The sequence below is a fragment of the Staurois parvus genome, unplaced genomic scaffold (genome assembly GCF_062004578.1).
Source record: "Staurois parvus isolate SC_StPar_1 unplaced genomic scaffold, SC_StPar_1.0 ptg000682l, whole genome shotgun sequence".
In the NCBI taxonomy this organism is placed as follows: Eukaryota; Metazoa; Chordata; class Amphibia; order Anura; family Ranidae; genus Staurois; species Staurois parvus.
Window position 1 is genome coordinate 2,789,650 of NW_028318478.1, and position 16,559 is coordinate 2,806,208.

General features: G+C 41.0%; 1 protein-coding gene across 1 annotated transcript in view; it reads right to left on the bottom strand.

The window, feature by feature from the left end:
* The window catches only part of LOC149447538 (cathepsin K-like), a 29,303-nt gene extending 13,417 nt beyond the window's left edge, over nt 1–15,886 (bottom strand). Inside the window, exons 1-5 of the mRNA XM_089652413.1 lie at nt 15,848–15,886; nt 14,117–14,220; nt 11,775–11,917; nt 9,799–9,978; nt 5,786–5,968 (exon numbers count right to left, since the gene is read on the bottom strand). Of these exons, the coding sequence (XP_089508539.1) occupies nt 5,786–5,968; nt 9,799–9,978; nt 11,775–11,917; nt 14,117–14,219 (609 nt within the window). The 5' untranslated portion in view covers nt 14,220; nt 15,848–15,886. The remainder of the gene's footprint in view (nt 1–5,785; nt 5,969–9,798; nt 9,979–11,774; nt 11,918–14,116; nt 14,221–15,847) is intronic.
* Nucleotides 15,887–16,559: the final 673 nt, after the last annotated feature.

A 16,559-nucleotide genomic window follows, 5' to 3' on the forward strand; every position in this document is an offset into this window, starting at 1 on the left:
GATGTGCACCGGCCCTCAAAGCAAAAATAAAGACAACACTTTTTTTTTTTCATTTTGAATAGAGTAAGGGAGGGTTATAACCCTTGTCAGGATTTTTTCACCATCTGCATCCCTTTGGGGAGATTTTCCTACACTTCCTTTCACTCAGTAAGAGGAAATCCCTTCAGAGAGAGGAAATTTCCTGATAGTCATCAAGTGTTGCCAGAGGTAATCCCCCCATTGTAAGATTTCTTGTTCTGGTGACCACTCAAAATTTGTGACTTTCTTTCACTTTCAGTGATAGTGGTCACCTGGAAAAAGAGAGAGGAGAATTTCCCTAATGGGGACACAGATGAAAAAAAAAAGGTGGCTTCAGTTATACTTTGACCAACTCTGGTAAATGAGTCAGTGCTCCCAGTGTGACATTTTTAAACTTTCAAGGCTCTCTTCTCTCTGTGATTTAACCTCTTCCCATCTGCTCAATGCCTATAAATGGCGGATGGAAAGTTTTGCCGATGTGGGCTAACGTACCTATACGTCAGCCCGCATCGGCAGCTGCTGCACAGCTCACAGAGCATGCACCCGGGAGCCTGGCGATCCCAATGTCACATGAACACAGTGGATCACATTACTGCTGTGTCAGGGCGATCACATGGTGTTTTACCATGTGACTTCTGTGCCCAATCGGGGCTCACATGGTAAAAAATTGAAAGTAAAAGTAATGATCAGCTCTCTACCCTCATTGTGACAGCAGAGAGAAGCGATGCACCAGGTTGTGAATGTGCAGCAGTCTGTCAGGCTGCATGTACACTCAAAAACTAGTGTGTCATCCACCCCAGTGTCCCTGATCACTGCCCAGTGTAGTCTATAGTACACAATACAGCCAGCCCTGTCACCTGTCCCACTGCACACAATAACATGGTCATACGCCATACCAGCGTCCTGATCACCACCACACCTCATACCAGCACCCTGATCACCGCCATATGCCATACCAGCGTCCTGATCACCACCACATCTCATACAAGCACCCTGATCACCGCCATATGCCATAACAGCATTCTGATCACCGCTATACCCTATACCAGCGCCATGATCCCTGCCATACCCCATAACAGCATCCTGATTACCCTCTAAGTCGTACCAGTGCCCTGATCCCCACTATACCAGCATCCTGATTACCCTATACGCCGTACCAGTATCCTGATCACCACCATGCCCATACCAGCATCCTGATCACCCCAACTGCCATACCAACGTTCTATTCACCACCATATCCCATACCAGCATCCTGATCACTGCCATACTCCATACCAGCGTCCTGATTACTGCCATACCCCATACCAGTGTCCTGATGACTGCCATACCTCATGCTAATGTCCTGATCACCGCCATCCCCATACCAGCGCCCTGATCACTGCCATACGTCATACCAGCTTCCGGCATTTTAGGGTATCAACTGATCAATTTTCAAATGTAAATCCCAGTTTGTAGACTCTATAGCTTTCACACAGACTAAATAATATATACTGTGTTTACTCCAAAAATGTAGCAGAATACATTTTGGCCTAAATTTATAAAGAAAGATCATTGATTTGCAAAATTTTTATAACAAAAACTGAGCAAAAATAATTTTTTTTACTTTTTTTGTATTTTTTCATTTGTATAGCAAAAATTAACAAACCTAGTGGTGATAAAATACCACCAAAAGAAAGCTCTATCTGTCTCAGAAAAATGATAAAAATTTTATATGGGCACAGTGTTGGTCAACTGCACCAGCGTCCCTCAAAGTGTGATAGTGAAGAAAGCTTCAAATTGGCCTGGACTGGAAGGGGGTGAAAGTGTCCAGACTTGAAGTGGTTAAAGTTCCTGAGAGGATTAACAGCAGCCACTGCCACTGTGAAACGTTGGGCTGTTTGCTCGCCCCCTTCTGCCCTCTCAGTCATTTATATTGCTTGTGTTACTATTCTCACATAATGCATTGAATTCTGTAAATGGGCGTTGGAGCTCCTGTCATTCAACTGCTTCTCCTCCATTCACAGAATGTAATGCACAGTGGTACAATGATAGTAGGAGTTCTGTGAATGAGGGCAGAAGAGGGTCGGTGAGTGGTGCCACTTTTCTCAGTAGCAGAAGCAGCTAACTGTCACAGCAACAGAAGACAGACGCTCATGAGAGTATTCAGCAGGAGTCACAGAATGGAAGATTTTTTCCCAGAAGCAGCCACCAGCAGGTAATCAGATACACATCATTGCAGATTCCTAATTTGTTTGGTGCTATATCTTTTAAAAGAAAATTAAAATGGGCCCCCTTGTAGGTTTATGCCATAATGTGCCAGTATGAACTACATGCTAGCCCATTATGACAGACTTACCTTTCAAACAGAGCCCCCCAGTGTTCAGCTGTAACTGCACCCAGTGCTTTCATCTTTGCCCAGTCTTCCTTTTGGGCCCACACTCTCCGGCCATTTAAATGGCTGGGCTGTGATGATGTCTCTCGTACACATGAGCACAGGAGTAACCATCGCAGCATGATGCTCTCTGTATTCACTGCACACTTTGTGAAGAGAGTACTGACCTTGCGCCAGTGACAATCATTGACTGGAGCCAATGTCATTACTAAACAGCACAGGTTCAGGCTGTTTCAAAGGCACCTATAGGTAAGACTTTTTATAAGCTTACCTGCAGGGCAAACGTTTGACTTTGATACCACTTTAAAATTAAATAAATGATATCTTTATTCTAAAAAAATAATCCATGCACATCCACTACCTTATGGCTATGTAATCTATTTTTCATAAAAAAATTTTTTTTTACTGTGATTTTCTGCCTCCTTGTAATGTCCTATGTGAGCTCCTGAACCTCTCCCTTTTCCCACTCACTTCCTTTTGCTTGGAGTGAGCAGTCATATTAGTTGTGGTCATGTACACTGACTGCTCTATGCAACCTACTAATCCCATAGTCCATAGTCCTTGGTGTATCTCGGGGGCTAACAAGAGAGGGTGGCTACATTCCTATATAAAGTGGGACCAAGGAGAGTGACTGTAGCCACATATATGTAGAACATATACTTGAATAGAATATTTTTTAAAAACAGATTTTAGTGTTACTTTAAACACAGAAATCTCCCACTGTCTTTGTTACTCCATTTTCACTGACCAGCAAATGTAATAAATCACAGCAGGCACCTGAACAAAATGTGTATAGCTTGAGGTTCCTAAAAATTATGATGTTTGCCGGTCAGAAAAACAGCACAATGAGCCAGTCGAAGCTTGTAATAAACATTATTAATGAGGGCAGTTAAACTGCCAAGACCAGGATTAAACAAAAAAAAGCTTGTTATATTGTATTTACTGTGTTAGTGTTACTTTATAACATGTCCAACAAATGTTTGTCTTTCCATATTTTTTTAGTCAATGTCAGTAAAACTAGAGAATCAGGGATGACACCTCAATGGGAATATTGATAAGAACATTTATTATTATTATTATTATTATTATATCGAGTTTATATAGCGCCAAAGGGTTTACTCAGCACTGTACAATAGAGAGGGGGGGGACGACAATACAAGAAACAGAACAGCAACAACAACAGTACACGAGGGGTTAGAGGACCCTACTCTTTCAAGCTTACAAGCTAGGAGGGAGGGGATAGTGGCACAGGAGGAAGTGGCTGTGGGGGATGGAGTGGTAGGAGGAATGAAGGAGAAAGGCTGTTAGGTGAGGGAGGGGTAGGCTTCCCTGAAGAGGTGGGTTTTCAGGGTGCGCCTGAAGGTGAGGAGGGAAAGTGACAGTCTGATGGATTGGGGCAGTGAGTTCCAGAGGATGGGAGAGGACCTGGAGAAGTCTTGCAGTCGTGCGTGGGAATAAGAGACCAGGGAGCAAGATAGAAGGAGGTCCTGTGAGGAGCGAAGGGTACGGGTAGGGTGGTACTTGGGAATCAGGTTGGTGAGGTAGTTAGGGGCAGTGTTGTGAATGGCTTTGTAGGCCAGGGTTAGTAGTTTTAATTTGATGCGTTGGGCAATCGGGAGCCAGTGGAGGGATAGGCAGAGGGGGGTGGCAGAGGTGGAGCGGTTGGTGAGGTGAATGAGTCTGGCCGCTGAGTTCAGGATGGTCTGGAGCGAGGAGAGCCTGCACTGGGGTAGGCCGGTGTTGCAGTAGTCAAGGCGTGAGATAATCAGGGAGTGTACGAGTAGTTTAGTGGTGTCTGGGGTAAGGAAGGAGTGTATCTTGGCAATGTTGCGGAGGTGGAGCCTGCATGTGTTTGTAAGTGATTTGACATGAGGTTGGAAGGAAAGGTTTGAGTCCAGAATGACGCCAAGGACTTTGGCTTGCGGGGCGGGATTGATGGTGGTGTTGTTGGTGATGATGGATAGGATGGGGGGGGGGGGTGAGTGGGCAGGGCGAAAGACAAGGAGCTCGGTTTTGGAGAGGTTAAGCTTGAGGAAATGGAGCGACATCAAATCTGAGATGTCGTTTAGGAGGTGAGTGATGCGGGCGGAGAATGTGGGGGTGAGGTGAGGGGTGGAGAGGTAAATTTGAGTGTCGTCAGCGTAGAGGTGATAGTTGAAGCCGTGGGAGTGTATGAGTTTGCCAAGGGAGGAGGTGTAGATGGAGAAGAGAAGGGGTCCAAGGACAGAGCCTTGGGGACCCCAACAGAGAGGGGGAGGGAAGGGGATGTGGCACCGTTGTAGGAAAATGCTGAAGGATCCACTTTAAGTTTAGGTTTGTATATTTACAGTGACACAGAGCAATAAATCCAAAAAGTAATGCTGAGGATCCACTTTAAGTTTAGGTTTGTATATTCACAGTGACACAGAACAATAAATCCAGAAAGTAATGCTGAGTAGCAAACATATTAAAATTATAATTAAAAATGTGCCAGGCACAAAAAGGTTTCAAACCAAGCTTTCCTAGGACATGATGAAGATACAGTCTTAAAGCCTAGGTGCAGCTACAAGAAAAAAAAAGAAAAAGAAAAGAAAAATCAGCACAAGGGACATAACTGACGGTCAGTAGGATGCCCCTTGGTCTTATGCCTCTTCTTTTAGGTGAAATCCACCTTTGTCCATGCCCCCCCCCCCCCCCCCATCTCCCCAAGCAAACACTGTAATCTTCCTGTTCATCAAGAGAGCCCAACTAGGCCCACCCTTTCTGCCCAGCTGCTCCATTCATACAAGCCGCACAACAGCTTCTATGAATGAAACATGGTCTATGAATGGAACGGGCAGACCTTTCAATCATCCACCCATCCTCCATTCATAGTGTTTAGGGTTGCTCACTCATCCCTTTAAAAGTGAACACATATTAATTACACAGGTTCTGAGGCTAATTTAATGCAGATAAGGCACTAAGTGAGTTTAATTACCACATTAATTAGCTATAGAACCTGTGTAATTAACATGTGTTTAGTTTTAAAGGGATGAGGTGGCAACCATAATCACGTTTCATTCATAAATCATGGAAAGGGTAGACATTGTTGGGTTCTCTTGATGGGAGCCTGTGACAGTCTAGTTCTATTAACCCCCACTGCACAGGAAGATTATGGTGGTAGGGGTTGGGGGAACATGAATGGAGAAGGATTTCACCTAAAAACATCAGCACAAGGGACACATCCTACTGACTGTAAGTTATGTCCCTTGTGCTGTTTTTTCTGGGGTTTTTTTTGGATAAACTTAGGTTTTAAAAAAAGATATATCTGCATTGGTGTTGGGAACTCATCATAGCTGTTTAAGGAAGAAATATCATGGTTTCCATTTAGCAATTGAGGTTCCAAAAATAGAAAAAATAGAAATAAATAAAGCAAACCTTTCCTGTGTATTCATAATCTTCAGCCTTCATAACGCCATTCATTTCTGTATACAAAAGTGCTATGACTGGAAGCCCTCCACAGCATCCACTGTCTTCAGGGTCACAGTCTACCAGCTGCTGCTCACTGAGGTTCATAAGTTCGTTGCCCATTATACATAACCGAGATTCAATAGCACCCACCTGAAACAGAAGAAATCAGAGACTTATGGCTGGTATACACAAACCAAAAATTGGCTGGTTCAGTAGGAAATGGGCAAATTTTGCTCTGCGTGTACCATTGCCTGTTGAACAGAAGCATATCTAACAACCTGTTACATGGTCATGCTGGAAAACCAGCATTCAATCGGCACATGTAGCCAATGGCCAGGTGCTTGGCTAAAGAGAGAGCTGCTATAAAGACACTGTGCTGCAGCTGCTTTGTGTGTCTATACATGGCTTTTATGCTGGCTTTCAATGTCGTTCAGCCTCCACTCACCAGAGGGACACAATGCAGGTTGCATTGAACTGTTGGAGATGTAGGCTAGAAAAGGGCCATGCCAAGAGTAAATGGAGTGATGGGCTACAACTCCCAGGACTAACATGAGGGGAAAGGAGCAATTTTCTCCCAGGTTTAGTGGAGAGAACTTCCTTTTGCTGGAGGGGACTGCAGAGTGCACATCTCCACTACTGTGTGTGTAATTATGGTCTGTAATATTATTTCTCCATTGCAGGAACAGACATGCAGCCTTACGGAAGCAAATTCAGAAATGCAAAACACCTGGGCTTTATACAGATATCCATCTGAAGGGCATATTACTTCTCCATGTCTATTCCTGTAATGGAGAAGTAATATGCTCTTCAGAGGGAATTCTGCATAAAGCCCTGCTGATTTCTATTTCTGGGCCTGAATGACGAAACGTGTCAGACCATGACCATCTGTGACATCAGCATGCATGCCTGCCAGGACCACGTGGTGCAATCACTTGACCGCTGCTGTGGAAATCCACTAGGAACCAGTGTGTTGTGAGACTGTCACTAGCCGCACAAGCGGCGGCCATTTTACTGGGTGTGCTTACAATGTGCATTACCTTTCAACCTAATGTGAGTGGTATTTTAAGGGGGGAGTTTTAAGACAATACATTTTTTTATGGAATCACACTATGTGATTGTTTTATTTTGCCCATATATGGATTGGAATTTATATAATTTAATCTGGATGATGAGGAGACCGGGGCGAGAGGGATCCATGATTCATTGAATGGAGATTGTTTTGAGTTGCTGGCCGATTATCTTATTATTGCTTTCACAACTATTCAGCATTAAGGAGGTTGATTTGCCACTGATTTTCCACTCCTGGTTATTCACCAGCTTCTGGTGAGTGTTAATTTCATTGGGGTGGTAATCACTGCAGGATCACATTGATGGTGGATCAAGATACCTTAAAGAGATCATAACACTGAAATGAACTGAACTTTTTTCACATTATTATTATATTTTTCACTTTTGGTGGAAGTTTCTATTACAATTTTTTATTTAATTATTTTTTTTCTGTATAATTGTTTTTCATTTTTTGGATGTTGATTTATTTGCTTTCTTTTTTTAAAAAAAAGGTTAATTTAGTATGACAGAGCGCTGTGTGGGTGTACCCTTTTAGTCATCGTTTACTGAATTCATACACTTACCAACTGCTCCACAAGGACCCTGAACTGAGTTACTAATAGTTAGAGCTACCGCTCTCTCTCTCTCTCTCTCTCTCTCTCTCTCTGTATATATATATATATATATTGCATAGAGAGAGAGAATGCACTTTGAGACATTTACTGACTTGACTGCAAAGGGCTACTGTGGGATTATTCATCACTGTTGATACGGTTTATTACTGATGCTGTTTATTGCTAGGTTATTCCTGCTTTAGTTAAAATGGTGATATAGACTAGACTGCTATAATTTAATGACATCATTTATCTTACTATGAGCAAACAGTTATTTCTACCTTCTCCTACCTGCTCATTGATATATGTGCATTGCTATTTACTCTTAATTTGTGACAGTATACATACTTCATTTACAGCTGAGTAATCTGGTGCTTATTTCCCGATACTCTAGTATAGCTGTGTGCAGGGTAGTTATATTTGTGCATAGGTATAGGTATAGTATAGATATAGGTATTTGCAGCAGTCCTCTACCCAGCCAGGTGTGTCAAAACGGACTAAGTTATTCACAGAGTTTGACATAAGAACAAAACCCAATACATCCAATTGCTCTTCCAGGGGTAAGCACTACACTTGTATTCTGGGGGTGGAGGGGAATCCCCACTGACAGAATACAATAGTGCAGCAGGAGAGATCTGTGATTTTTTTTAATTCAACCAGCTAAATGTGTGGCAGCGTTTTTAACCATGGTCATATTTCTCATCACCAAAGGAGATCTGTATATAGTAGTCTTTGAATTCCCATACTTTTCAAGATTTACTATTGGGCAATATAGATGAATAGTTACTGATTGACAGAAATTAACATAATCTTGGTGTATAAATTCTTTTCTGGCCTATGCTGTTCATGTGTTTTCAATAGGATCATTAATTAAAGGTACAGAGATTCTTCACATTAGAAAGTATATGTTTACTTTGCACAGAGACTGTTGACTTAGTTTATAAACAGGGATGAAGTTGTGTCTATGACGAGTACCCAATCATGCGCATGGGAAATTTAAAAAACAGGATTTATGAGATGTGGATGATTGAAGTCAGCACATTTTCATTCTATTTACCGAGCTAAGCCAACATTCACTTTTCCTTTAATAACTCAACCTAATTGTGCTCACATAAAAGTGACAGTTTCCCCCTCAATCTAATCACGGTGATATTTTTGTTATAGATCGAGCCTGGTAACCTAGGGCATCTGATAATTCTTGGATACTCCAACACCAAGATCTCCCTGCCATAGCGCCCAACTCTGTACCTGTCTACCTGGTCATTTTGGATGTTGCCACTCACTTCTGGGTGGTCCAGCATTCTCCATATGCATTCTCTACAACATAAAATAAATGTAAGATATAGCCCTCTTATAATGGCCACAACAGATGTGCAGACCCGGGAACTCAAGCATAGAGATCTCACCAATACGGTCACAGCTAAGTGCAGTATAATTTTTGGTGGACCCTTTAACCTTTTCACTGCCACTGATGTATGACCTACGTCGGCAGCAGCAGGGGGGGATTTTATGGCAAGCTGACTGTTGAATGTCATACGGAAGTGAATGGGTAGCTGTACAGCTGGCCAAATGCTTTTACACATCCCAGCAACAGTTGTCCCCCCCCCACCCCACACACACACCCCTACCATGTTTCCTGGACTCTTTGCTCTCATTGGTGGACCCAGGACCACCATGGCGGATGCCACTGGGTTGAGGGGAGGGAGATCAGCAAATGGATGGGTTCTTACTAAGAACCCAGAAGTGACATTTAAAATGTTAGTTCTGAGTCTGGCCCGGGAAGAAGCTAATGAAGCGTGATCTGTGCTTCCTTAGCTTCAATAGAGGGCAAGTGAGCAAGTGAGACAGCAGAGGTCTCATTAAAGAGAACCTGTGATCAAGAAAAGCATCATATATTGGACTTTTATCCCTTATGTGGTGAAAAAATAAAGTTTACTGAAAAAAGCGTAAAAAAATTAGTTGTACAGGGTTTGCCTATGTACAAAAGTGTCAACTGTGCTACACATAATACAAATCACATACACAGCAGAGTGGAAGCTATAATTCTCAATAATACCAAATTTTGTCACTGCTTCACAGGCACGTACAATTTATTCAGCGTAAGCTTATTTATATTTTGCTGAAAATGGGGTAATATATTGCGTTTGTGTGTCTTGAAATAAACTGTTGCGTATTTTTTATTGATATTTTGTGCTTCATAAGCTAATGTCTTATATCTTGTAGAATAAAAAAAACCTTTCCTTAAAATAATAATAAAATAAGTTTTGCTGTAGTTTGTAAAAAAAAAAAAGCAAGTAGTTACGTGTGAGCATTACTTACTGTAGCAAAAGCCCAGCAGGATCCACAGATGCCTTGTTGTTTAACGGGAGTCACACAATTCGTATCTCTCCAGTCAACATGCTCAGGTAGATTACTATGTGAGCCATATGTCTGTTTTGGAACATTCACTGGGTGTTCTGTAGGAAACAGGCAGCTCCTTGATTCCACTTTTTCACTTGTCTGAAACAAAAGTGTCAACATAAAGTTTTTTTCCCATATATTCTGCAAATATAAATTGTGTTTTCAAAGCCCAGACCCTTCTTTTTCTTTTCATTTCATTTTATTTTCAAAAATTCTTTTCATTTGGCTTTGAATAAAATAGAGCATTCTTAGAGCCTCTGTCAATTTTTTTTATTGCCACTTGCTTCCCTATTAAGACTTTATTGCAGTCCATGTTTTCTGGTTCCACTGGCTATCACATTGTCTCCCATGTTTCTATGTGGGGGTCAGAGGGACAGGAAGTAAGGAACCCCCCCCCCAAATATGATCAAATAAAGAAATAAAGACACAACACAAATTTTAACTCTTCCCTACTGGAGTACGGCTTTAAATTATTGCATTTAATGGAGCCAATCTATTCCTGCGGATTACAGCAATAATATCATTATGATTGAGTGTCTGCCTAAAAAAAAATAAAAAAAACACAAAAAAACTGTAATATACAACCACCACGAAAACAAGCCCATATGCCAAGCTATAGGTACAAATAATAAAGCATAAGTGCAGCTATCTCTCATTATGACAAACATTTGGACGTATAAGCCACAGCCTGCACTTCTGTGCATGCGGACTGCAATACCCTCTGTGAATCATGTACTATGGAGTTTTCACTTTCAATGTTTCTTTACCATTCACCTTTAAGGATATCAGTGTGCACTTAGAGGAAGTTCCATGTTGACCCTAAATATGCCATCACTTAGCTGGCTTACATTAGGACACGCTAAAATATGAGCTGAATAGCAAACCACATACTGTATGTTATTCAGCTACCTATTTATTTACTGTCATTGGTGTGCATATACTGTAATGCGAGATCACTCTTAAAGCTGAAGTCCAGGTATGAGATAGATACAAAGATAGATCTGCTTGGACCAGTGTAAGTATGTATATTTCATACCTGAGGGGCCACAGTAGAAGCTGATACTCACTGTAAAAATAAGAATTACTACAATGATAACCACTATCTACCTGTGCTGAGCAACTTCTCCTGTGCCCACTGACCATCATCACCCATCCTCTCCACCAAAACAATACAAGAGGTCCTGTAAATAATGGCAGTGCCAAGTAAGAGACCCCTGAGGGCAATTTGCAGAGTGGAACCTCCTCGGCACAAGACCTAGAACATCACGGCTATGTCTGTACTACTACACTGATTGTTAGCTTCTCCAGACTTCCATCGGGTATGAGAAATGCATGCTTGCATTGATCCAAACTGGACCAATATAAGTATGCAATAAAGATCATTCCTGGATTTCAGCCTTAGCCTAGTTTGCAGGCTCATTATGTGACTGTGATATTCTTAGGAAAACTAGGCCTAGTCTTTGCACCAGTGTTTCTTATTTGCCTTTTTATGTTACTAAACCTGTTTTATGTGATTCCTTGCCTGCTTCCCATTTTATTCCATGTGCCTCATTTGTCCACCTTGTTCCCTCTACTTATGTCTCTGTTGTACTGTTTTTTTTTCTACAACCGCAGTCATTTTCTGCATCCTTCTCTACACCCATTTCTCTATTAACATTCATGATATTTTTGAAAGACCTTTTAGTTCTGAATTCTGAGCATTACTTCGTACAAACTGATCTGAATGACAAGTAACAGTTTTATCTGGAAGCCTGAGTCCAACAGTTACTTTTATCACTAAACAAGTCTTATCTTTGATAAGAGTCAGTGCTTCTCTTCATCGATGGGGTCTTGTAGAACAGATGCCTATGATAAGAGAAAGTCCTGGAAACCAACAGTAAAATGTGTTCTCTTACCAAATCTGCAAAATGATTCATTGCCATTTTGAAGGTGCTGAGGCCTTGGTCAGCCAATGCATTATGTTTCTGAACCATGTGCCAGTTGTCTTCCCAGGCTTTCCTTCGTGACTCCTCTTCTTCCACAGAGGGATATGTTTTGTCTGTTATGTTGTAGGTATGACAGTAAAGAGTGACAAAGGGTAATTTTACACATTAACAATGTAGATAGAAAAAGCTATCAATATTGTCAGTACTAGTGGTATCTAAAGTATATCTATATCCAAAACTTTTTCAATTAATTTTGGATAGAGAAGGGAAAGATTAAAGCATGTGCCCGTTTTTTTTTCCATCTGTGTCCTAGTGGACAGTTTCCCCCACTTCCTTTGCTATACAACAGGAAATCTCTCCAAATCAAGAAAATGCCCTTTTAGTTGTCAACAGACAAAAGTGTCCCTATTAAAAATTTTGTCTTCAAAATGCTGGATTATCCCTTACTTCATTTCTAGTTACAGGGGGTTATCTGTACCTGAGTGCAAGAAGTTTCTTTTATAAAGGGACCATACCCACCTTTAAGACCCATTCACATTGTACTGTGCTGTGGAAAATGGGCCCCAATGAAAAAATAAAGCATTGCACCTGCAGTATTTTTTTTTACTGTAAAACACCACAACCAGCATCATTTGATGTGGTGTAATATGGTGCAGTGTACTGCAAAATAAAAGGCAACACACATGTGCCTCACATTGCAGGAAAGCAAGTGGTACAAAACACTTTACTGCAACACACTATATGTAAATGGACCTTTAGCGAGTTTTTAACATTTATTTTGTTCATTTCATGTTTACTCATAATAAAAAAGAACTATAAGCATGTATGTGGGTGAACCTGGACCTCATTTATCCAGGTCATGGTATAACTAGTATTATTTTGTCACATTCAACTGGACTTGTTCTGTAATGTTGAAGACATTTCATAGCTTATCCAGGCTACTTCTTCAGTTCTAGTGAGTGTCAGGAAAATATCCCCTCATTAAACATGGGTGGGGGACTTTAAGGCCTTTGACACCATGGAGTTGATTTACTGAAACTGGAGAGTGCACAATCTGGTGCAACTGTTGATGGTAGCTAATCAGCTTCTAATTTCAGTTTGTTCAATTACACTTTGACAAAAAAAAACCTGGAAGCTAATTATTTTCTATGCAGAGTTGCACCAGATTTTGCACTCTAGTTTTTGCAATCAACCCCATCTATCTAACTTGCCGACCTCCTCCACTCTTCCTACCACTCCATCCCCCACAGCTATCTCCTCCTGTGCCACCATCCCCTCCCTCCTAGATTGTAAGCTCAAAAGAGCAGGGCCCTCAATCCCTTCATGTTTTGCATTGTATTGGTATTGTTCTGTCACATGTTCTGTCCCCCTTTGTAATGTACAGCGCTGAGCGTACTATCGGCGCTTTATAAATACTGTATAATAATAATAATAATAATCTATCTTTCAAATATAGTGCAATTTTAACATCTCTAGCTTTTGAAAACATTCCAAAAGAATTAATGGCAATAGTGAACTCACCACTAACTGACAGACTTCTGGCTACATCAGGTTTGCATGAGCAGGTGAACTGGCCAAATATGGCCAGTTTTTTGCCCCTTCACCAAACTGTGAACAAACTGGATTCGGGTCATACTCATGTTCAACCCAAGCCACAAACTCATCCCTAGTGGTCAGCCCTGTTACATATATTGGTTGTATTATATTGCACAGCTGCACTATCACATAGCTTCACTTTTATTAGTATGGATATTCCGTAGGTGCTCCTTCATCCTCCTAATCAAAGTTCTAGCTTAATGTGGTTCTAAAGGCTCGAGGTTTTTTACCTTCATGCATTCTGTGCATGAAGGTAAAAAACCTTCAGTGTGCAGCGGCACCCCCAGCCCCCCTAATACTTACCTGAGCTCCATCGCGATCCAGTGATGTACACTAGAGCCTCAGCTCTCCAGGGACTCTCCCTCCTCATTGGCTGAGACAGTCAATCACATCCAATGAGCCAATGAGGAGAGAGAATGGGCAGGCTTGAATGGAGACACAGAGCAGTGGCTTAGGAATGAGCCTGCTTGGGTGTTCTCATAGCAAACTGTTTGCTCTGGGGGGGGGGGCACGTGGCAGGAGGGAGGGTCCAGGAGTGCCAGCGGGGGAACCGAGAAGAGGAGGATCGGGGCTAGGAGTGTATATCAGTATAAGATAGAAATTCAATTGTGAGTTCCTGCAGGGACTGGTATAAAAATCCCAGCTACTCTGTAAAAAAATAAATATCTAAACATTATATGATATTCTTCAGGAAGTTTATTTGTATAACTGTTTACCATATTTCAACTTCCAGGCATGCCACTCTTCATCAAAGAAACTGGAAGCCCAGGTACAGACGACCAGAACTGATAGTATGGCCAACATTTTGTTGAAATGCATTCTACAAAGGCAAGATGAGTTTAAGAGTCAAAAATATGCTGATTAACATATGGTGAGTTAATGCACTAGTCAATGATCATACAAATTCTATTACAATGCACTGATAGAAAACACAATATAGTGGATCATTTAATTCCACTTCAAGCACATTTTTTTTACAAATGAAGATCATGGTTTTGTTGGACAAGCTTGCAAAATGCATACAGTGCTTTTAGAAAGTACTGTATATTTATTACCAAGTACGTAGCAAGGGAAATTCTGAGCTTTTATTTAAATTTAAATTTCTGACAGAAAGCTGCATTAAAACTGCATAATGTCAGAGCTCTTGGCACAACATATATTTGTACAATGAGCAAATTCAGTATGTAAAGACATTCTTTTTTCTTTTAAAATAACAAACATGTTATACTTACCTGCTCTGTGCAATGGTATTGCACGAAGCAGCCCAGATCCTCCTCTTCTCGGGTTCCCCTCTGGTGCTCCAGGCTCCTCCTCATCTCTGTGTGCCACCATATAGTTACATAGTTAGTCTGGCTGAAAAAAGTCCATCCAGTTCAACCATATAACAAAAAAAAAAAAGCTGCTTCATACGGTGGCACACCTGTGGGCTCGATCTCAAACCAGGTTGTGTGTGTCCATTGACTACATGGCTTGGCTCGGCCTCGCCTCTTGCTATCTCGCAGGATTTGATTGACAGTAGCCATTGTGGCTTCCACTGCTGTCAACCATAGCCAGTGAGTAGGGAGTAGGTGGTGGGGCCAAGTCTATGGACACCGAGTGCCGGCTCAGGAGCGAGCCAACATGAGTGTCAGCATAGCAAGGGACTTGCTATGGTGGGCACTCAGCAGAAAGGAGGATCCAGGAGTGCTGGAGGGAGACCCAAGAAGAGGAGGATTGGAGCCTGACTGTTCAAAACCATTGCACAGGACAGGAAAGCATAACATGTTTGTTATTTAAAAAAAATTAAAAATATGGGTTTACAATCACTTAATGCAGAGAATGCATTAAGGTAAAAATAATCCAAACTTTAGAACCACTTTAATGAACATAAAATGTAATCGCAAATCAGGAGATTTTGACAAATATCTGCCAGTTGGACAAATGTGTTGTAGTCTTGGGGAAAGTATAAGTACATTTTTTTTTGCTTGCACCTAAGGGTGCAGTCCTGAAGATCGTTCCTTTCAACTTTTCTTGTGCCAAAAAAGCTTATTTATTAAAACATTTTTTTGAGAAAAAATAAATAAAATAGAGTGCACAAGAAATAATGAATAGCATAAAACAGGAAAAAAACCTTAATACAAAGAACACTAAATTAAATAAACTAAACTGCATCAAAGTACATCTTTTATTTTTAAAGGCAAAATCTATATCACTGAAGTAATTTGCTTATTCCTAGTGGGGAATGACAGCACAGAGCAAACATACAGTACATGATTTACATTTCTCATTTTAAACTGCACATAACTGTTTTAAAAGTCAAAATGTACAGCTAAAATATAAAAACGGCATACTTATGCCCCACCTATTCTGACATAATTTCAGCAGAGACATGCGTGAGTGCGCACGCATACACACACCTGTGAAGTAGATGACAAGCAGTGCTGTAATAGATACAATGTGCTACTGACCTGAAAGATTTGCTTCTTGAATTCAGTGGATCCCCAGGCCTACGTAATCATCATATTTATTCAGATCGTATCTTTCCTTTTTTTTGATAGATGTCATTTACTTAGTTCTGTTTGGGCAGCTTGCAATCTAATCAGCAGGAAATGTGAATTCCAATGATAAGACTGCTACTGTTATAGTACAATGTGATAACTCATCATATAACGAGGCCAACATACCTCTTTTACTGCACTGTCCTTTAACCCTTTCTCTGCTTGGCCATGCCTCCCATTTTGCAGCTCAATTGACTAGACCAATTCTTCTGTTTTTGCAATTTTCTCATGCAAATCACAGCCTTTAAAGTTTGTGAAAGCCCCACTGAAGAATTTATTTTCTGCAGGATGTGGAACCACCATATGGCGCTCTTGATTTTGTACATCTAATCATAGTTGCACAAATGCTTATCAAAACAATATTTTCGATGACAAAAAAAAAATCATTACTAGCATATGTGTAGTGCTATTTTCGCAGGGGCTGCTTGATAATACTTGTCCCAAGTGGTTGCCCTGACCTTGCAAGCCTAGAAATAGCAACTTGAGTCCTGAGATGTTTAAAGTTCCTGATGTGATAGTAGCCATTGTCTTCTGCTAGCAATTGTGGGGCCCATATACAGTAATGGTAATTCAATGAAAATAACAGGCTTTACTAAATGCTCAAAGCAAACATCTCTTGGCA